The sequence below is a fragment of the Crocodylus porosus genome, unplaced genomic scaffold (genome assembly GCF_001723895.1).
Source record: "Crocodylus porosus isolate Cpor-Errol unplaced genomic scaffold, CroPor_comp1, whole genome shotgun sequence".
In the NCBI taxonomy this organism is placed as follows: domain Eukaryota; kingdom Metazoa; phylum Chordata; order Crocodylia; family Crocodylidae; genus Crocodylus; species Crocodylus porosus.
The window spans coordinates 1475391-1497443 of NW_017728923.1; the positions used below are offsets into that span (position 1 = coordinate 1475391).

Here is a 22053-nt window from a genome sequence, read left to right on the forward strand (position 1 = left end):
AGGCACCACATTGGCCTTCTTCCAGTCTTTGGGCACTACACCAGAGTGCCAGGAGTTCTCACAGATCTGTGCCAGAGGCTTGGCTCCCCACATATCTAAAAAAGGACTTTTTATTGTCCTTGATATTTGTAGCTAGTTGGAGTTCCATCGCAGCCTTGGCTTTCCTGGTTCACTCTCTGCAGGTCCAAACCAGTGTAGAGTACTCCTCCTTGGTGGTGGATCCAGTCCTCCATCCTTTGTAGGTCTTTCTTTTAAGACGTAGGAGGTCTGCTAGTTCCCTGGAGAGCCAAGGGGGTTGCTGTGCCCTTTTGCTGCCTTTCCTCCGAGATGAAATGGCATTAGCTTGTGCATCAGGGATCGCTCCCTTGAGGAGCAACCACTCTTCCTGAACTCCCCTCTCCTTTGGGTCATGGTCCCTTAGGGCCTCACTGACAAGTCTCCTGAGCTTGTCAAAGTCAGCTTTCCTGAAGTCAAAGACCTCTGTATTGCTGACTGTCTTGCCAGCTTTACGGCAGATGGTGAAGGTGATCAGCTTGTGGTCACTGTCACCCAGCTTCCCATTGATTGTTAGGTTGCCAATTAGGTCGTCCCCGGTTGCCAATACCAGGTCGAGCAGTGCTTTACCTCTCGTTGGCCCGCAGACCTCTTGTGTCAGATAGAAGTCATCCATGCATGAGAAGAACCTTTGCGACCGCTTGGATTTAGCTGAGCGCTCTTCCCATGAGATGTTTGGGTAGTTGAAGTCTCCCAAGACAACCAGGGACCTGGAGCATGCAGACTCAGCCAATTCCCTGGTGAACTGGCCAACCTCTTGACTTTGGGTTGAGGGTCTGTAGTAGACTCCCACCATCACGCCCCCTGTGCTGTGTTCCCCACAGATTTTAACCAGGGTCTCCAACCGTCCACCCTGGTCACCAGTGTCAGCTAGAAGTGACGCGTAGCTCTTCTTGACATAGAGAGCTACGCCCCCACCCCTTTTATCTACATGATACCTCCTGTACAGTGTATAGCCATCTATACCTGTGGTCCAGTCATGGGTGGAGTCCCACCAGGTCTCTATTATCCCTATGACATTGTAATTATTTGCATTAAGCAGGAGGACAAGTTCCTCCTGTTTATTCAACAAGCTCCTGGCATTTGTGTACAGGCAGGCAAGTGTCCCCTTGGGGGCCCTTGCTTTGCCTACTAGTTGTTCCAGGGCTGGGGTGGGGTGGGGTCCTTTAAGCACCTTGGCCTGCTGGTTTTGCAAGGGTTGCTCAGCGGGCCAGCAGTGGCGGTAGTCCTCCTGTCCCTCGGCAGGCTTAGTTTAAAGCCCGGTGGAGCAGGTCAGCCAGTCTGGCTGAGAAGAGCCTCCTCCCCAGTGGAGACAGGTGGAAACTGTACCTTCCCAGCAGCTCGCTGCCTCTCTCACTGAAAAGCGGACTGTGGTCATGGAAGCCAAAGCCTTCCTGATGGCACCAGTGCTGCAGTCTTCGGTTAACTACCTGGATCCTCCTCTCCCTCCTCAGGCCATAGCCTGAGACTGGGAGAATCGAAGAAAACAGCACCTGTGCCTCCAGACCCTTTAGCCCTGCCCCCAAATCCCTGTAGCGCATCATGACCTGGCTGGGACCGCTCCGAGCTGTGTCATTGGTGCCCACATGGATAAGGAACATGGGATAGTGGTCAGTGGGCTAGATGAGTTTAGGGATCTTCTCCGCAATTTCTCAGATGTGGGCTCCTGGGAAGCAGCAGACTTCCCGGGCTAAGGGGTCGGGGCGGAAGATTACCCCCTCAGTCCCTTTCAGGATGGAGTCTCCCACGACAAACACTTCACGTTTTGTCTTGGGGAGAGCGGGGGGAGTAGCTACAGTAGTGCCTGTGTTGCCTGGGACAGCTGGCAACTCAGCAGGCTCTGCAGGGGCTGCAAGAGGTTCGTACCTGTTGCAAAGCTACAGCAGGGCAGGGGCCTTGGTGCAGCGGGCCTTGGGGCCCTTGACCACCTTGGTCCAACCCCTGGGCTGGACAGTAAGGGAGGTCCCCGAGTCCTCACTTGTCCTGGAGGGAGACTATGGTCTACCGTCTGCCTCCTGGGGGAGAAGGGCCTGGCAGTAGGAGTCAATCTCCTGCTCACAGTCCCTCATGGCACACAGTCTCTGGACTGCAGCCTGGAGCTCCTCAGGGACCCCAGTAGGGAGCAGACCCCACAAGGGGATGTGGCCATGCTCCCAGGCCCCAGAGTCTGAAAAAGCAACAGGCAGCCCCTGCAGCCGAGAGCCAGGACCACCATCCATGTGCAGCCTGGAAGCATGGGCTCCGTCTGGGTGGCAGCCTCTGAGGTGCTGGGGGGGCCGCAGACCCGGAGGGGACCTGAGGGATGCAGCATGTGCCCATCTGTGTCATGCCGCTGGTGGGCTGGCTACAACTGGAACTGGCTTCCTGTGGGGGGGCGGAGTGCACAGACAGGGTCTCGGGCCCTCCCGTGCACCCTTCTGTGTAAATTCTGTGCTAGCTCACGTGCTGGGAAGACAAGCGCACCTATTTGCACAGCTCTGGTTGTGTGGCTCCCTGCGGGGCTGGGCGAATTAGGGGCCGGGGCGGGGTGAGATCCCCCTCAGCTCCGGCTTAGCCGCCTCCCTGCAGCTAGGTTGGGGTTACTCCCTCACACCAGGGGCCCCGCTTACCTCCGGCTGCTGCTGCGGGTTAGTGGGGGCGCTCCGCGGCAGTTGGGGGTCGCTTACTTGGAGTGGGACCCAGCAAGGGGTCTAAGAACCCACCCAGTTTAGTGGGGTCCACCAGGACTGTGACCGCATAGCACCTTGAGGGCAGCTTTCCTATCTATCATCTATTATCTTAACCATCAAGAGATGGCAAGCGAGAACAGAAGGTGCCCATAGGGCAAAACTAGCAAGGTCATAGGGCCCTAGGGGCATCACAGCCATTCCTAGGGACCCTACCCCATGACAGTATTGTAAACGTTGTTGTTGGGATTCGGCAGTGGAGGTGGTAAATAAGTCAAAAGAATTATAGTGGAACTACACTGAAACTAAAGGGAAGGTTTCATCAAAGAATCATATGGTATATGTGCAAGAAGCATGAGGAAAAGAATAAGAATATCAGTGCATTTTACCTCAGCAAAAAATGGAACAAATAAAGAAAAAATAATGGATCTTTAGTTTTTTAGTGTGGCCAGAATTTGGAGGAGAGAAATTATTTACATACGTTTATAAATGAATTCAATATTTTAAATAAAATATATATTTAAGTGTAGCTTATGTACCACATGGAATAGCCTTTTTCTATTTCAGGACCTTTGGAAAAAGCCTTACTTTATTACATAACTGTTTTGAGCCACACCATTTTTTTTTCAAATGCTGCCTTAATGATTTGATGACACCACTTCTTGGGCAGTGACTTGTATTTATTTATGGCAACAGATTTGTTGAATTTCAGTGACCTCATTTATTGTTCCTACACTAATTTCAGCACTGCCAGTTTGAAACCTCTTCACTAACTAATGTCAGCTTTCTTCATGAGGTGGTAACCTATGTGTTTTACATGTGACATACTAGTAGCCAAGTTGTAATGGCCTCATTTAATATAATGTTGACATTTCACTATGGTAGAACACATGCTGCAGCTTTTGTCATTTTCTTTGGAAGCACTGTATTATTTGCCTTTTATTTTTCATTTCTAATGTACATGGTTTCTTTAAAAGTTTTTAAGAAATTCTCACAGAAAATCTTTATTTAGTGGAAATTAAGGTTCCTCTGTTCCTATTCATATACCAGAAAGCACAAATACACAGCTGTGGTCAACAGCAACTTTTTATCCACCTAGTATAAAATATATCTAGGTCTTACCTAGTACTATCCACTTACTCCAACTCATTAACACCCAGGGTTTTGAAACTTCTGTGAAGTCTTAACTCTGCTATATATGCAAGAAGCATGTGAGTGTTAAAAGTAAATGTCCTTTTAAGGAATGTTTTTGGTTTTGGATTCTTACAAAAAGGATAATTTAGCATGTATCACTCTGTCAGGAGTATCGCTACTGGAGCCTTTCTATTGGTGACTCTGCCCTCCTGTTATGGGCCAACCACCTGCTTACTCTCCTGCCATGCCTTGATCTTAACTGATTGATTGATTGATGTAATTATTGGGAGGCCGCCCACTTTACGCACCCCAGTGCCAGGGGGCGCTATCTGCAGCTCCCTTTCCTCCCCTACACCACAGCCCAAGCCTCGCAGATGGTACTGACGTGGTTTCGACCTGGGCCCTGCTGTGGTTTGGCTCTCTCCTTGCCTTCCCTCAGGGGCTTCTCACTGCCACCCTTGCTCAGGGGCTTCTTGCTCCTTGTGGCCCTCTCTCCAGGCTCCTCACTGCCGTCCTTGCTCTGGGGCTCCTCACTGCCTCCTTGCTCTGGGGCTGGGGTCAGTGCACCCCAAATGCTGCATCTTCTCTGGTGCCAGGGTCCCCACACTACCGTGGAGCGCCTATGAAGCCTTCTCTAACCCCCAATAGCCTCACCCGGTCCTCCGGTTAAAACAGCGAACACAAAAACACAAAGCCCCTGGGCTACAACATAAAAACTAAACCGCCCAGCCAAAGAACATTCAATCCCTACCAGGAAATACTCCAACCCATAGCAGCAATCAGGGGCTGCTCACGCAGTCAGGGTTCTCCCCTCTGTCTGCACTGCCCTAGCTTCTCCTCCCTTGGCCTCTAGAGGGGAACTGCCCTCCTGGCCGCAGGCCTGGGCTTATATGGACCAGGCCCTGCCCCTTCCTGTCAGCTGGCTCCCCAGCGGTTGTCCTAGCAACCAGCACCTGTGACTCTGGCTGCCCTGGTAACTGGCAGCTGGGCTTTCCCCTTCTTGCCACTAGGAGTCTCTCCTGAGCTGTTTCTGCTCTCAGGAGCAGGGCACCTGAGTGCTCTGCAGCAGTCACTTACATAAACTATATTCTGACATGTATTCAATAAAACAGAAATATGGTTGTTGCTAGGTTTTCAGCATTTCAGGAGTGTTATAAGTAGAGAAGAGCAGCATTTACCAACAGTAAGCACTATTTTTTTTTTCTTTGTATGCTTGACATTGTATTTCTTTTACTTTTGGGTTCAAGTATGACCATTAACATTATTTTGTCATGATACTGTTGGTATGTAAGGCATAATGGAGGAGAATGGTATGTAACTACTTGTGTATCTTGCAGGGTCTGTTCATTATGTGAATGAGAAAGGAAAGACAAGCCGTGCATTGACCACAGACAGTCCAGTCCAAAAGCTTCTTTTCATGGAGAAGAGGGATATTTTAGCAGTAATAACAGAGAACCTCTTGCTGTCCCTGTACACAATCAAGCAGGATGGAGAAGCAGAGGAGGTCATGAAGGTTGGTGAGGTTGGCTAACTTGGCTGCAGGGTAAAGGTCACATCCTGCTGAAGTGTAACATTTCATTTTTATAGATATATTACTCAACCTTTACAGTTGTCATGTTTCTGTTTTGTCACATGTGTATTACGTCTCACATCATCTCAGACCCACCCCTCCATTTCTCTACCTCCCTCCCCTCCCACACACACTTTAGGGGAATACAGTAGAACTTGGATTTTTCCTATAGGAATGGTTCACAACCTGCTTAATTCACAGCAGCATTGGCGACACATAGGGGGTGCAAATGCACCCCCTGAAATTGCCTGTGCATCCCCTGGAAACGCCAGCTGCGAAACTGGAAGTACTGGTGGACGTGCAAATGCACTTCTGGTTTTGCCGCTGGTGATTTTGGGCTTGGCAATTCTGCACCCCCCAGTCAGTGATCTAGTGCCCCCCCAGACTTGGGAGGCACCAGTTGCCCATGCACAGCAGGTTGCTGAATTAACAAGCTGCTTAGCTGATTGTTACAGCTTTTACTTCAAAGGGTGTCACTTCTCTCCTCAGCAGGAGCACAGCTGTGGTCCCAGACAGCTGATCAGAAAGCTGTACACTTTGAAATAAAAACTACAGCAATCAGCTGGATCCCCTCAGTCATCTCACACATCTGTTTGGTACATCTCTGTATACTCTGGCTGGTTTGCAAACCTTCATCTTGGCAGGAGGCTCAGCACCAAACCCTGCAAAGAATCCAGGTTCTACTGTTCATGTTACTTGCAAGGCAGAGCCAAGAATTGTAGGAATGAATTCAGAAAAGTGTTTTTTCCTGTCTCTCTCTTTCCTGACTGGTTTCTTCATTCTTACCATTTTTTTCTTTATTTTTGTTTACACCTTAACCTGTTCACCTATTTGTACCTATTTCTTTTCTCCTATCCATCCCCTCCCCTCTGCTAGATGACATGTGGGTGCATATACTTTGACACTGCATGGCTAAAAAATATTTTAAAAACCTTGTTTCACTGCTGTGATGTCAAAGGGATGAATAATGACTTTGAACCCTCCTGTTATACTCATTTTTAATAGCAGTTGGACAAGCATCCAACCAAGGAAGAAAAGAAAGTGAGATGCTTTAAAATATATCCATGAGCCTAGCATAGCTGGGTGCTTCTATTAAAAAGACCTGCAAAGAAGTAGTTAACAGTGTTGATAGTTGTACTTTCATAATTAGTTTCCAGAATTGTCATCCCATTCAGAGTAATGGAGGAACTGCCTTGAAAACTTAGGAAGACCATTGGTTCTGTTTTTGCTTTCAGGAAGTAGCCTTTACAACCACAGTAGCTAAACATTAAAAGACAAAACAAAACAACAATGTACATTTCTGTCAAAACAAATTGAGCTGCCCAAAGAGCTGCGTGGGGACCTACTGCAGAGTGGCTGTTTGCTAACTTCTCCATTTAATTATTACGTGTTAAATAAAGTGGCTTTGTAACTGTGTTGAACATGTGCATGTCTAGAGGGAGAGGTAAGGATTTTTGTGTGTGATACCTTTATTTGACTGACTCTATTCAGACAAGTGTTTGAATCTAGTGCAGTCTTTGGGTATTCTCTGTTTCAAATCACTTCATTCTGAGTAATGATGTTCTTGAAAACCTGCACTCCTCCTTATCTGCAGATGCCTGAACTTTCCTTGGATTTGGATCATATTCCATATATGAATTTTATTTCTTGTGCAAGTATCTAGCTGTGGATGCTTCTTAAACAAAGCTGTAAGATTCATCTCTCTGCCCAGGTATACCCAGTTGATTAAGTGCTAGTTTCCAAAAATGAGATTTTTGGAAAGAAGCATCAGGATATCTTTTTCCCCTGGTCTTTAAGTACTTGAATTTCCCCTTTATGTTTTGCAAAGGACTCAGAAGCTGCAGTCATGGATGCCATATATGATAAAAACAAAACTCTCATGCCTTGCCCCTCTTGGCTTGCTTGCTGCTCTTTTTTCTTCCTCTACCCTTACTCCATTTTTTCCTTGAATGTATCCGTTAAGCATTAATAAGCCTCTGAACAATAAATAAAAGAGGAAGAGGCATGGATATGAAAGAGAAAGAAACAGGGAATAGGCTAAGCAGAATCGAAGGATTTTAAAGTTGCTTTTTTTTAGAAACCAGAATGGCTTTTGTGCACTTTTTGCTACTTTTATGGCTTTGTCTTCACAAGTATTTTGCTTCAATCCCATTTATTGGTGTAGCTGTACAACTATAACAGCTCTTCATCCTTCAGGGTAGACAGGCAGACACTGGCACTTACCTTGCTTTAAAATATAGGCTGCTATTTTTAATGGTGAATTTTTCCTTCTTCAAATTGGGGTAAGCTACATCAATTCAAATAGCACCTTTGCCAGACTATTTCAAGGGGTAGAACCCGTGCAGGTACAGTAGTAGCTGGACTCAGGGTAAAATCTCCGTGTCTCTAAAGCCTTCAATAGTGAAGATGGCATAGTCCAGGTAGCATAAAATATAGGCCCATGTTATCACACTTTTGCAACTGCTTGAGCTCTTTGGTCACATGTACCCCATCCTCTATCTTTCTATGTGATTAGCTATTACAATAGAACCCAGCCAGCTCATGATCCCATTGAGGTAGATTTTGGGTAGGCTTATCCTAAGAGAAAGCCCTTTAAAGGAGATCAGGTGGGGACTGTACACCCTTTACAGTTTGTATATCATATCCATTGAAGGTACTAACAGAAACAATAATAATTATGTATATAAAAGGCCTGAAAACTTCGTGCTTTCAAACTCTCTTCTGCTTGATTTTTCCATTATAAACTATAAAGTTTAGTCCATACCATTCCTCCTAAGAGTCTGCAGGAGGCCTATTATAGTCTTATGTTCTAATGTTTGTAAATGAGCTGGGAGGATTAACATGAATAAATCCAAGAATATGAAACTCAGTGAATTGAAAGGCAAAGGTGTTTTTAGTAAAATTATTTTTAATTCTATTTTTTAGTGTCTTATCAGTTTTAAGAGGTTGGGAGGAAATCCATCTTTGTTAAATATTAAACCACCCAAGCTTGAATTCAAGACTAAAAAAACTCTCATTTCAGTTGTCTGAGAAAAACAGTGGAAGGGAGGCTCGGTAGTCTTGAAATTTCTAAAATAAATCACAAAAAAGAACTAGCACAAGGGCACAAACCTATATTTCCCCTTTGCAGGCCATCTAGTATATTTTATTAATACAGTTTGTTTTCTATATTACAACATTATGTTTGCAGCAGTTATCAGAGAATTATTATGGTTCAATTGTCGAATATAAAGTCAAATAGGACCTTTGGACATGTCCACCAGTGTGCTATTAATCTACTTAAAAATATAATATGCTTTGTGGGGGACAACTCAGAACTTGATATCTGGGGATTCTTGATTGTAAATAACTGTATATGCAGAATGCGTTTAACATATATTTAGGGTTACCATATTTCCAAGTCCAAAAAAGAGGACACCTGTCACGTACAGGGGAGGAGGGAAGTGGGGATATGCCGGTGCCCTGTGTTGCCCCTCACTGTCACGCTACAGCCGCCCCCAGTTCTGCTGCTGCCCCTCACTTCAAACCCATTGATCCCAGCCCTTCAAGTTAACCTCACTCTCAAACTGCAGTGCCCCTCACTCTCAACCCACAACCACCCCATCCCTGCTGGTACCCCTCACTCCTGACCTGCAGCCCCCTGGCTCGGCTAGTGCCCTGCACTCCCAACCCACAGTCCACATCCCCACCCCAGTGCCCCTCACTCTTGACCCGCCAGCCCTGCCGGAGGGGCCCCTGCTGCAACCATCCAGACCGGGCCGGAGCACGATGGCTCTGATTCATGCAGGTGGCAGTGGATTGTGTTTGGCCTTGGCGTGGGCTGGAGGGAAGAGGACAGGAGGCTTCTGGCCACTGTCCCTGCCTTCTTCTTCCCCACCACCCACAGTGCCTCTTCACCACTCAGCCCCTGTGAGCACAGGCACTGGTCCCTATGCTTCCGGTCCAGCCACAGAGTTCCCTGCTGCCCTTGAAGGTTCCCCTCCCTTTCACCTGCTGGAGGGGCAGGCAACCCCCGCCCCCCCGTCCCGTCCCAGCCCCAGCCCCCACCCTCTTGTCCTAACCAAATGTCTGGGATTTTGTTTTACTCTGGGTGAGAGAGCAGGGGGAGGGCAGTCAGAGGCAGCAGGGAGTACCACATGGGTCTACTGTGCACCTCCGCATCTACAGGCATGTCTGTGCTCCCTGCTGCCTTAGATCACCCTCCCCCTACTCCCACCCCCAAAGCATGGCAAAATCCCAGACAATTGGTAAGATTTTAAAAAACCCACCCAGAGGGCTTAAAAAGAGGACATGTCTGGGAAGACCTGGATGTATGGTAACCCTATTGCTGTACCAGCTTGCAAGCTTGTTGATACACTGGAAAAGTGTGTTGTCTGGAAAATAGCTCTGGCTTTTATGTCCTGCTTCACTGCCCTAGTTCTGGCAATATTCCCCTAAAATTAATACAGTTTTTTACGGTGGGTTGAGTCATTGACTTTTAAAAAGTCCTAAAGTATTTTGGAATAGGTGTTAAACCTCATTCTTTAGGTTGTCTGAAAACATCTAATGAAGGGGACAGATTATCTTACATCTACTTAATGCAATGCTTTTTGCTAATTTTCAGAGATATGATGCTAGATTAGATGAACTAGGTGGGCCTGGTTCAGTATAGTAATTATTTGTTTCTGCCTTACAGCTGATTTAACCAGCACTGACACTTGTTGTCTTTTGTTAACAGGTAAAGTTGAGTGGGAAGGTGGGTCATTCTGCAGATATAATAGTAATCGAACGCAGCCTTCTTGTTACAGCAATAGGGGAAACGGTCCTCAGGTAAGACAGGCTTTGAATACTGTTGAGGCCCAAGAGAATTGCGAGCTGGCAGTCCAGTTCAGCAGAGACTAAAGAATTGATTTCCTTTATGGTGTCTTAGCTTTCAAATTATTGTAAAATACAACATTACTATTTTCTGTTTGAATCTAATTATTAGAACTTCAAGATGAGAAAAAAAATTAGTTGACTCCTAACTTATGAAGATGTTTAGGGATCCTGTATATTTTCCTTTCTATCATAGTATCTGGTATCATTTTAGCATCTGGTACCATTTGACTTATTTCCATTCCAAATGCAAGCTTTTCAATGCCTTTGTTTACTTCTTCCCAAGAAAAGTAGACTCCTCTGACTTTGTGCAGGAAAAGGAGAACTACTTCCTTGTCCTTTCTATTCTTGTTAGCTGATTTTTTTTTTAGCAGCTATAGTGTCAACAGGGGAAGAAAGGACTCTTCTGCTCTCTTGTCAGGAATTCTCTCTAGAAGGCTAAGACAACTGGAATACTGCAAAGCTTACACACCTCATTCCCTGGCCCCCACCCCCAAGTGTGATGCTTTGCTTTACTGTAATTTTGGTATGTTCTGTAGGGTTGTTTAATCAATTTACACTTAGAAATATGCCCTCCATTTGAACTTTTAACTTTTTGAGTGGCTCCCTTTACTTCTGTATTACCTCTTCACTGAAATGAATGCAAAATCAGTGTATGGTAAGCATTTTCGGCTGCACTTTTCCAGAACAATAACTACTGATAAGATCAATCAGTCTCCTGGTTAACACTAAGAGAGTGCTGGTAATGACTAAGCATCATTTGCTTAATGATGGAGACCATTACGTACGGCATTAGTGTTTTGTTCTAGACAATTCTACTACAATCTAAAGGACCATTTAAAATATGGTGAATCATGTGATGGCAAGTAAAGTTTGTTTCTAAATGTTTTTTCTTACAGGATGTCACAACATACTCCAAAGAGTAAAATGTTAAAAGATGGAAAGGGTTGCATATTCCATAGGCAGCTTCTCATTGTTTCACTGTAAAGATCTGAATGTTCTTGCAATAAACAACTGTTGCCCGTCACTGTATCCCATTGACTCTCTTCCATGAGACATTTAGAAGGGAAAGAATTGTTAAAAGCCTTTTTCTTTTCTGTGTAATTAGGTTCTGGGATTTGGAGCGAAGTGAGAACTATGTGCTTTCTCCAGATATGAAGCTTGGCTTTGAGGCAGGAGAATGTGTAAACTGTGTTTCTTACTGCAGTGCTAAAGGTGAGCTGTCCCATTGGAACTGATCTTTAGCTCCTAAAGCTAAATTGTAGTTAAATTTTGCATTATAACAGAGACCTTTACCCATGTAAAGCCATGTCATACTTTTTACCTGCTTTCCTTATGAGAGGTTCAGGGCTGGAGGGTTGGTTTTTAGTCAAGACGGAGAAGCATTGATTGAACTACTTGCTGAAAAGATGCATAGTGCCTGTCTTAGTGCTGTGAGTATGTTAATGAGTGTGAATCAGATGGTTGGATTATAAACACAACCAACATTTGACCACTGCTTACCTCCTGCAATTGTATATGTTTGTTTTCTGAACCCAATTTAAAATGCATAACAACTTTGTTAATGACAGGTCTCCTAGCAGCTGGTACCAACAAAGGCAGAATAGCTATATGGAGAAAAGCATCAGTGTCCAGTCAGAGCCCATGGGCATTGGAGGGCAAGGACAGATGGAGGCTTCAAACCCCTACAGAGCTTGAGGGGAATATTAGTCAGATAAAGGTAAGACAAAAAAAGAGCTTCCTGTCATCTTTGAAATTCTTAGCAGTCAGAAGAAGGAATTAGGTACATTCTTCCAAAGCTATATTTGCCTCTGTCCTCTAGTTCTAAATATTAAAATTAGAAAGAGAAGAGTCACAGACATACTGGGCATGTCTACACTAGATGCTTTGAGCACAGTGGACTAATTCTACTGCGCATTAGCATGGCGGGCAAAACCCATGTTAATATACAGTAGACTAATTCTATTATGCATTAGTGTCACCACAAAAGCATGCACTGTGGCTAATGTGCAGTAGTGCTGATTACAGCTCATTGCGGTGGTACCTGTAATTACAGGTACTAAACTTAATGCACAATAATTACAGTGCATTAATGAATGTGTAGATGTGCCCGCTGACTTATGAAATATAAAGCTTTTTGTTTCTATAGTACTTTCCATCTGAGGGTCTTTCAGTATTGTAAAAACAAAAAATAACTGCCACTGCCTAGTGAAGTAGGTGTATACTAAGCCAATGATAAAGACTTATAAGTAGCACAAAGGGTGAATGACGTTTCAAATATTAAACAATAAATCCTTGATGAAGCTTTGAGTAAAATCTGAGAATCTGGATGCTCAGTTCTGCCATTTGACCAGAAAACCATCCCTTTTCTTCAAAAAAGACACTTGGTATTAGGAGGAAAATGTCTGAAAATGTTTGTAATTTTTCATGCTGGAATGCTGTCTTAATTCTAAAACAATTATTGGGGGATAAACCTGGATGTATATTTTTAAATAGTTTTGTTAAGTCCTTGTATTTAAGAGTACCCTCTTCAGGCTTAATTTAATCCACGGTGGACTAAGAGTGCCCACATAGGTGCTACCACTGGAATAACTCTCCTGGATTAGCTGTTTTGGTAAATTTCACAGTGCAGGTAGGTTCTTGAATGAAATATTTTGCAAACTTGAAGTAATCGGATGAACTCCCTCTTAATGGCTATTCTCCTCCTGCATTTGGCAGGGTTGGTATGGCCAGTAACGTAACACTGCATTTAGACTTGCACCACCTAGTAAAGAGGAAACTTGTCTGCTAGTGAGACCTAACAGTCATCATTGTTCTCAGACCCAACCAGCCTGTCCTTTTTGTGTCTCAATTATGAGAAAATTCTTTAAATCCAGCATCCTGATCTGGCTTTCTGGCAAGGAAATCAGTAAGCAGGAAATGCTGATTTAAGTCATTTATTTTAAACTTGGTGTATATTTCTACTTTTTTGTTATTTTACTAAGGAGTTGTTTGCTGTCATTGATTGGTTTAATCACTAAATCATTAAAAATACATACTTTTGTGTACCTTGCCAATTAAAAGAGAAAGATTTTGCTTTCCTTTCGGATATTTATTTCTTGGCTTTCACTTTTCAAAGCTATAATAATAATAATATTAATAGATAGTGTTAATTTTGTTGTTGTTTTTAAAGTGTGAGGAACAACCCCTTCTGTCTTCTTTGGTATGGGGGAGATCAATCATGAACATATCTGTCTCTTTGTAAGGGGCTGGAATTTTAAAGCTTTTTTTTATTCTTCATAGTGGAATAGAGAATGTATAATATAAATAAGGGTACAATAGATAAATAGCAATAACATTTACTTACTCCAGGTAAGACTCAGATCAGTGGGCAAATCACAGCTATGATCTCCATGTCAAAACGTAAGTCTGGGAAATCTCATGGAAGTCAAGGACCCAAATCTTTTGTTAAGATGCTATTGCAACAGAAATTTCAGGATATAGGAAACAGTCTGTGTCACTAGCATGTCAGACATCTGCTAATAAGGTGAAGGAAAGGAAGAGATGATATAGATGTTTATATCAGCTCTACCATTCAGATGCTTTCCAGATAACAGGATATGGACCATTGTCCAGAAATAGCCTTTTTGTTCCTAATATTTGATAGCACAAGCAAAAGCATTGCCAAATTACCATCAACCATCACAGCATTTCCATTACAATTTACAAAGGCAATCTTACCAGTAGAAATTTTAGTTTTCTGTATTAGTCCCTCTGTTTGGTGAAAACATTTTATAAGTGCTTTTTGAATTGCTATGTTTGGAACCATTGGATAATCCCTTTTAAAAGGTTTTCACCCATGTTTGTATGAAAAGCCCAGATGAGACACAAAGCCGTAACAATATGTTGAGGCCAAAGAGCAGCATTGGTTGAAACTGGCTCTTTTCTAGGGTAATCTTTCAAAAGTTGTTACAGCCTAGCACACTGGCTTTTCATAGATTTCATAGACATTTGGGCTGGAAGGGATCTCGGAGGATCATTGAGTCCAGCCCCGCGGCCCAGGGGCAGGAAGTCAGCAGGGATCATAGGATCCCAGCAAGATAAGCATCCAAATGTGTTTTGAAGGCGTTCAAAGTGGGTGCTTGAACCGCCTCAGGTGGCAGTCTGTTCCAAACCTTGGGGGCTCAGACAGTGAAGAAGTTCTTTCTTATGTCCAGCCTGAACCAGTCACAGTGGAGTTTGTGACCATTCAATCTTGTCATCCCTCGGGGGGCTCTGGTGAGCAGTTGTTCCCCCAGATCCTGATGAGCACCCCTGATAAGCTTATAGGTGGCCACCAGATCACCCCTGAGCCCGTGCTTTTTCAGGCTGAATAGCCCCATTGCTCTCAGCCTATCATCATAAGGTCTGTTTTCCTGACCTCTGATCATGTGCTTGGCTCTCCTCTGAACTCTCTCAAGCTTCTCCACATCCTTTTTGCATTGTGGAGCCCAAAACTGGACACAGTACTCCAGCTGCAGCCTCACCAAGGCCTAGTGCAGCAGGAGAATGACGTCCTGGGATTTGCTTGAGAAGCATCTATGGATGCAAGCCAGCATTTTGCTCGCTTTCCTAGCCTCAGCATCACACTGAAGGCTCATGTTCATCTTGTTATCAATCATGACCCCCAAGTCCTTTTCATCTGTAGTGCTAACCAGCATAGCACTACCGAGCCTATAAACATGGTGCAGGTTTTTCCCCCCAGGGTGGAAAACCTTGCATTTTTCAGTGTTGAACACCATCAGGTTCTTGTCCGCCCATTTCATGAGTCTGTCCAGATCCATCTGGATCACCCTCCTGTCGTCAGGTGTGGATGCTTTATGCCAGAGTTTGGTGTCATTGGCGAACTTGCCCAGTCCGCTTCTGACACCAATGTCCACATCATTGATGAAGATGGTAAACAGTATAGGCCCTAGGATACAGCCTTGACGGACTCCACTGGTCACAGCACAGCAAGACGATTGGCTCCCGTCGACCACCACCTTCTGGGTCCTACCGCAGAGCCAGTTCCCCAGCTAGTGGATCGTGGTGACGTCAAGACCGCAGTTAGCCAGTTTAACCAAGAGGTGATCGTGGGATACCAGATTGAAGGCTTTTTTAAAGTTGAGGTATACGATGTCGATCTCTTCCCCTTTGTCTAGGTGATAAGTCACCTGGTCATAAAAGGAAATGAGATTGGTCAAGTAAGACCTATGCACAACAAACCCATGCTGGGTATCCCTCAGGATATTGCTGTCAGCTTGCCTGTTAAGGATGGCCTCCTTGATAATCTTTTCCGAGACTTTCCCCAGGATAGAGGTCAAGGCTGATGGGCCTGTAGTTTGCCGGATCTGCTTTCCTCCCTTTCTGGAAGATTGGCCCTCTTCCAATCATTGGGTTCTTCACCAGAGCACCAAGAACTCTCAAAGATCTGTGCCAGGGGCTGAGCTATGATGCTTGCCAGCTCCCTGAGTACTTTTGGGTGTAACCCATCCGGGCCGGCTGACTTAAAGGTACCCAGCCTGTCGAGGTGTTTCTTCACAAGGTCAGTTTCAATGGAGGGCAAGGAATCTCCCTTGCCCGAGCCTCCCTGACCCATAGTGGGCAGGGCCGTCCCATGGGGCTGATGAAAAACTGATGCAGAGTACCCATTTAGCAAGTTTCTTTTTCCTGGGTATCAGTCGTCAGTTGCCCCATCTGGTTTAGCAGGGGTCCAATGTTGGCTGCTTAAACTGCATTTCCCACTTGTCTCTCTCATGTCATTTATCCTTGTGTAGAATAATATGGTAGTTGTGAAGCATGAGCTAGAGCTGTTGAGAAGATAAAATTTAAATTTGAAATTTAAATTTAGTCTTATTTTCTGGACCACAATCTTGGTTACAATAATATTACTATTGTATACAGCTATTTAAATAAATGATATTAGTATGTTATTGTCTGATGATTGTCCGGCTGATTCCTCTCCGGGATTTGCCATTGGATGTGTAGACTGTGCAACCAGCCACTCATGGTAAGTGACAGGTGCTGGTCAACAAACCTGTCTTCTCTTGGGAAGCTTCAATGGCTCCATCCAGAGGAGCACCTAAGGGTTGGGTAGTGGAACCCCTTGGGTGAAGGAAATGTCCCCAGAAAAGTGGATGAGCCAGAATCCTGTTGACCAACAGTACACAGACTACTGGGACCACACCCATCCAGAAAAGGTGCAGTTGAGGATGCAATAAGGCCGGTGCTTCCTTCAACTCAGTGGTGTTCTAGCTGGGAGCTGCTGTGGCCTGTACCAATTGTCTTGACTTTTTTCTTACCATTGGAGTTCTATAGTCCCTGCCAAGAGAGAAGGTGGAGGGCACAGAACACGTAGCCTCATAGAAAATGGCCAGCATGTTCTTGAACTTTGTGCCTCTTGTGAGCTTATAGTTTCAAACTCCTATTTTTCTGGCAGCAGTGGCCGCAAAGTCACTTAGAAGTGTCCTCATTCAAGACACTGGCATCAGCTTGATCTCATCGTGATCTATCACAGGAACATTTGTGATGTACTACATGCTTGATCAATGGATAGCACCGATTGCAACACTTATCAGGGCTAAGCTCCAATTACACCATAAAAAGATTCATCATGCGAAGCCAAAAGGCAAACCTTGCCTCGACATCACTAGCATGAAGGACATTGACACTTGTGCAAAGTTTCATTGTGCCCTTAAGCATGTTTCTGAAAATGATCAACTTGATTCCTTTGATTCTGATACCTTGTGGGAATATTTCAAGAACAAGACACTGGCTACTGCCAAGGATGTCTTTGGAACAAAAAAGGAAAACTAATCTGACTGGTTCACAGTGTCTGCACATCTGCTGCTCCCACTCATAGAAAAGAAAAACCAAGCTTGCATAACTCTACTTCAACAACCAAGTTCAAAGAGCTAAGACTGTGGTCCAGAAAGCCACCAGAGAATGTGCCCAGAAGTATTGGCAAGACCTGTGCAAAAAGATTCAAAGCTGCTTTGGAAGAGGGGACTTTGTTGGTACCTATCATGGAAACAGAGAGGTACTTAGTCCAGCTTGTTGAAAAGACTGCAAACCTGAAAGTGAAAAATGGTACCATCCTGACTGACTGGCAAGAACAACTTCACCAATGGACTGAGCGTGACAAAGAACTCTACTCAAAGGATGCCATTATCTGTGATACTGCCTTAGCTGCCATTTTCCAGCTTCCAACGATGCAGGAGCTGGACCAAACACCAGCTCTCAAAAGATGCAGAGAAAGAGAGAAAGATGCAGATCAAAGAGATTGCACCTGGGAAAGCAGCAGGCACTGATCGGATACCTCTGGAGTTCCTAAAGGCAGGGGTTAGAAAGCTTGCAAGCAACATCCACGTAATAGGGCTGTGTGACATGGCTGTGTTTCGATTCGGTTTTGGATGTGGCCATTTCGGTGTTTCAGATCACTGTCCTATTTTGTTTCAGTTGAATCTGTTTCAAAGAGGCTACAAGGGTAGCTTTGCACAGCCCTACCTAGCTGGGCGGGGCTTAGGACTGGGGACTACAGGGACCCTGCAGGGAGCAGGATGGGGCCATGGGTGGCTCGTCTGGTGGAGGGGGAGGGCCACATGCAGGAGAGGAGACCCCAGCATGGATCTCTGATCCCTGTCACGCCGGGTCTCAGGGCAGGGAGGCAGTGCAGAGTGGCAAGCAAGCCTGCCGGTCCCTGCTGCATGATTTGGCTCTGCAGGGAGCAGAGATCCTTGCTGGGGATTTCTTTGCTGCCACTGCCCGCCCCACGCTGCCCCAGCAACATGGGGCTGCACGGGGCGGTGAGCGGTAGCAAGGAGACCCCGGCGAGGATCTCTGATCCCTGCGGAGCCAGGTCATGTGGCAGGGCAGTGCTGACCCCTGCCATGCAACCTGGCTCCACAGGGAGCAGAGATCCAGGGCTACACTGGGTGAGCAGTGGCAGGGAGGAGACCGCGGCATGGATCTCTGCTCCCTACGGAGCCAGGTTGCGCAGCAAGCATTCCCCAGCACTGGGTTCGATTCCCCAGCTCTCTGATCATTCCCCCAGCTCTTCTCAGGGGGCGCAGGCCCCTGGATCTGCATGCTGGGTTTCAGCAGGCTGGGACCAGCAGCAGCACTGCAGCGTTCCCAGTGCCCACCTTGGGCTGTGCCAAGTGGCTGCCACTGGCTCCAGCCTACCAGGAGCTAGATGTCAATATCAGAGCAGTCTTTCCCCTCCCTCTTCTTAGTTTTTGTTTTTCTGCAAGTCTGGCTCCAAAACTCCAAAATTTTCTGAAACATTTCTGAAACATTTCAGAGTCTTCCAGTTCATTTAGGAGCCTTCCGTTTTGATTTGGATTTGGTGTTTTGGGTGCCAAAACGATTTGGAACACCTCCGAAATGAAATAGCTGCTGAAATTTCGCACAGCCCTACCACATACTTGTCTGCGCCTGCTGGGAAAAAAGCCGCATACCCCAGAATCTGAAAGATGCAAAGATAATTACTTTATGGGGACAGAGCAGACTGCAACAACTACTGAAGGATATCTCTGCTCAGTGTGATCATCAGCAAGGTACTTGCAAGGGTCCTGTTGAAAAGACTCCCAAGGTCTTGCTGAGAGAGTCTACCCTGAGAGCCAGTGTGGGTTCAGAGCTGGACGCTCCACAACTGACATGTCCTTCCCACTGCTTTTGTTGCAAGAAAAAAGCTGTGCACAACAGGTACCTGCCTGTAACATTCATTGACCTACAAAAAGCCTTACACATGGTTAACAGGAATGGCATCACCAAGATCCTGCTGAAAATCGGCTTTCCACAAAAGGTGTTTTCCCTATTCAAGGAGTTCCATGAGAGAATACTGGATGAAAATGAAACATTATCTGAGTTTAGCATTGATACTAGCATGAAGTAAGACTGCATTTTAATGCCTACTGGCTTTGGCTTTTTCTCTATCCTTCTCAGGTATGCTTTTGGAAATGATTGATCTGATGTACTAATTGAATCGAGGATGGATGGTAGCTTGTTCAACATCAGATGATTTTAAAGCAAAGGCCATGTCACCCAGCTTACTATTCAGGATCTGCTCTTCACAGATTATGCTGCATTCATCTCCAATTTACCTGATAAATTGCACATCATGATAAGCAAGTTCTATGATACATACACTGAGTTTGGCATGGCAGTCAGTATCAAGAAAACAGTTATGTCACAGGGCACCAACATCCCACCTAAAATCTACATAAATAATGAAGCTCAGAACAGCATAAATCACTTCTTTATCTCAGCTCAACTCTTGTCAGCTCACTTAGCCTTGATAGAGAGCTTGATACAAGAATCAGCAAAGCTTCTATCACCTTCTCATACTTATCTTGTGTCTAGAATAATAAGCTGCTAACCCTGAACACAAAGGTGTGTCTATCAGGTTTGTGTTCTCAGTACCCTCCTTTATAGCTGTGAAAGCTGAGTCACATATTCCAAGCAGGAGTGGAGATTGACCAGCTTCCACCTTTGGAGTCACTTGGGATCAATAGATCACCAATAACAAGATTTTTGGAGCATATGCTTCAATATTTGCCAAAGGCTGTGCTTTATCTATTGCCAATTCAAGAACTGCCCGCAACGCAGAGGAAGGCCAAAGTTCCAATACTGCAACAAGATCAAGCAAGGTATGAAGAAATTCAGCATTCCCACTAACAACTGAGAGAACTCTGACCACAACTGCTCAGTTTGGAGAAGCTGGGTCAAGGCTGGTGCAGTCACTGGAGAGCCATCAGAAAGCCCAGGCTGAAGCCCCCAGGTGAGAAGGAAGCAGAGTGTGGCTTCAACCTCCATCTGATGAATGGACCTGAAGCTACTGTGGGAAGGCTTGCTGTTTGTGCATCAGGCTCTTCTCCTACAACACTGCCAGGCACCACTGACTGACTTTGTCACATCTCCTTTCATCTGTCAAGATGTTGGATGGCCTTTACATTAGAATGTTATTGTCATAGAACCTCCCTAAATAATTTGTAATTCAGTTATGGTTAAAAAAATGCAACTCTTGAAGACCAGGAAATTAATTTTCAGTCAGTGGTATAAAAATTCCACAGGGACTCAGGGGCCACAGGGCCACACCATATTTCAGGAACTTACAGTCTGTAGTCTGTGCAGGAAGAGTTTTTGGGTGCCAGAGTGCTGCCTTCTAGAGCAATACTGGTAAACTTCAGGCTGTCTAACCCAGTGAATATGTCTACCGTATCAGAGTTCATAAGCTTAACATGGGTCCCATGTAGGGGGTTCAAGGGCTATGTAATCTCTGAAAAGCATTCATGAAATTTGTCATATATTTCAAGGCAATGTAGTGAATAATCTCAAAATGAGTCCACTAAACATTCCAAATATAACTGATAGCACCAGTTCATATTGTAAATACAGAATAAATTGATCTAGGGTGAGGGGTTTTAGACAAGTAATGTTTTAATGGATGTCAGACAGCTCGGTAATTGGAAAACTTTTGTAAATTGAACAGATGCCCTGCCCCGTCACCTCCAAATATTCTGAAATAAAATCTCTTCCACTGCGACTAAAATGGGAGACTTCAGGCAGGCTGTCTTTTTTCCCTTTATATGGGCTCACAGTGGAAAACTATAGCCTTAATTAATAGAACTAGAGACATGACATTGAGTTAACAAGCCACCTTAGAGCCAGCCCTTGTATATTCTACAAAAGTGCTGTTCACAAACAGGATCTAAAATGTTATACTTGCCTAACTTGGCTGCCTCTGTTTTGTTTTCGTTGTTGATTAAAACAGCAATTTAGAGACAGTTTTGTGGCCCTAGAAGATACCTGAATTGCCATCATTTTCTATTCCAAAGTTTAGCAAGGTTATAAATAGCAACTTGTTATGTCAGGAAACTGTATACTTGCATCACTTAAGTGAGTTTGTTTATTATTTAAAGTGTAAGCTCTTCAGGGCAGAGAGTCTTTGTGTTACATGTTTGTAATATGTTTTTACAAGGAGGCTGGTCACTGTAGGGGTCCTTTAATATAAAAAACATTTACGCATATCTGACGAAGTCATTGATACTGTGTGCTATAGAAACTTAGATGATATTTAAATAACTGTTCTAATTAAGCCCTTCAGTTAGCAAATTTGGTCAACTATAAATGCAGGCCATAATGAAGCTGTACAATACCAGAACTGAGCATTTGACACAACTTGAGTTTATTATAAATGCTTTTCTGACATATGTTCTGCTTGAGTGGGTTTAAGGACTGTGTAAAGAGCACTTGGAAAATGGTGGGCAAGTATAAACAATGACTCTTCCTTGAGAAGGCACCCAGGATTACTGGCTGTGAGTACTGCTAAAGAATATTGTCCTGATCAGTCTGATCTTGGGCTTGAGTCCCTACTTAAAAATTCTCTTGTACTACATAGTGAAATTAGTCAAAGAAAGAAGGCTTAGAGACAGAGTAATGTCTCCTTTGGAGTCAGTTTAAATTTAATCATTTTTAAGACATGTTTAAGTCATGTTTAAGGCATGTTGTATTCAAAACCTGTCATATACAGTATTTATATATAGTTTTTGTAGTTGTCCAACATAACTTAAGAGAGAGATACCTGCTACAGGTATATAACGGCCATAAGTTGGCTGAGAGTAGGTTCAGGCTAGACATCAGGAAGCACTACTTCACAGTCAGGGCGGCTAGGATCTGGTACCAACTTCCAAGGGAAGTGGTGCTGGCTCCTACCCTGGGGGTCTCCAGTAGGATGCTAATTAATCACCTAGCCAGAATCATTTGACCCCAGCATTC

The 22053-nt window shown here is 44.7% G+C and overlaps 1 protein-coding gene across 2 annotated transcripts in view; it reads left to right on the top strand.

Annotated features, from left to right (window-relative positions):
* Window positions 1-22053, top strand: part of IFT140 (intraflagellar transport 140) — a 167701-nt gene that overhangs the window by 33712 nt on the left and 111936 nt on the right. For both annotated transcript variants that reach the window (XM_019539922.1, XM_019539923.1), the window contains exons 6-9: window positions 5192-5367; window positions 10142-10233; window positions 11387-11493; window positions 11850-11998. In XM_019539922.1, coding sequence (XP_019395467.1) covers window positions 5192-5367; window positions 10142-10233; window positions 11387-11493; window positions 11850-11998 — 524 coding nt within the window. The remainder of the gene's footprint in view (window positions 1-5191; window positions 5368-10141; window positions 10234-11386; window positions 11494-11849; window positions 11999-22053) is intronic.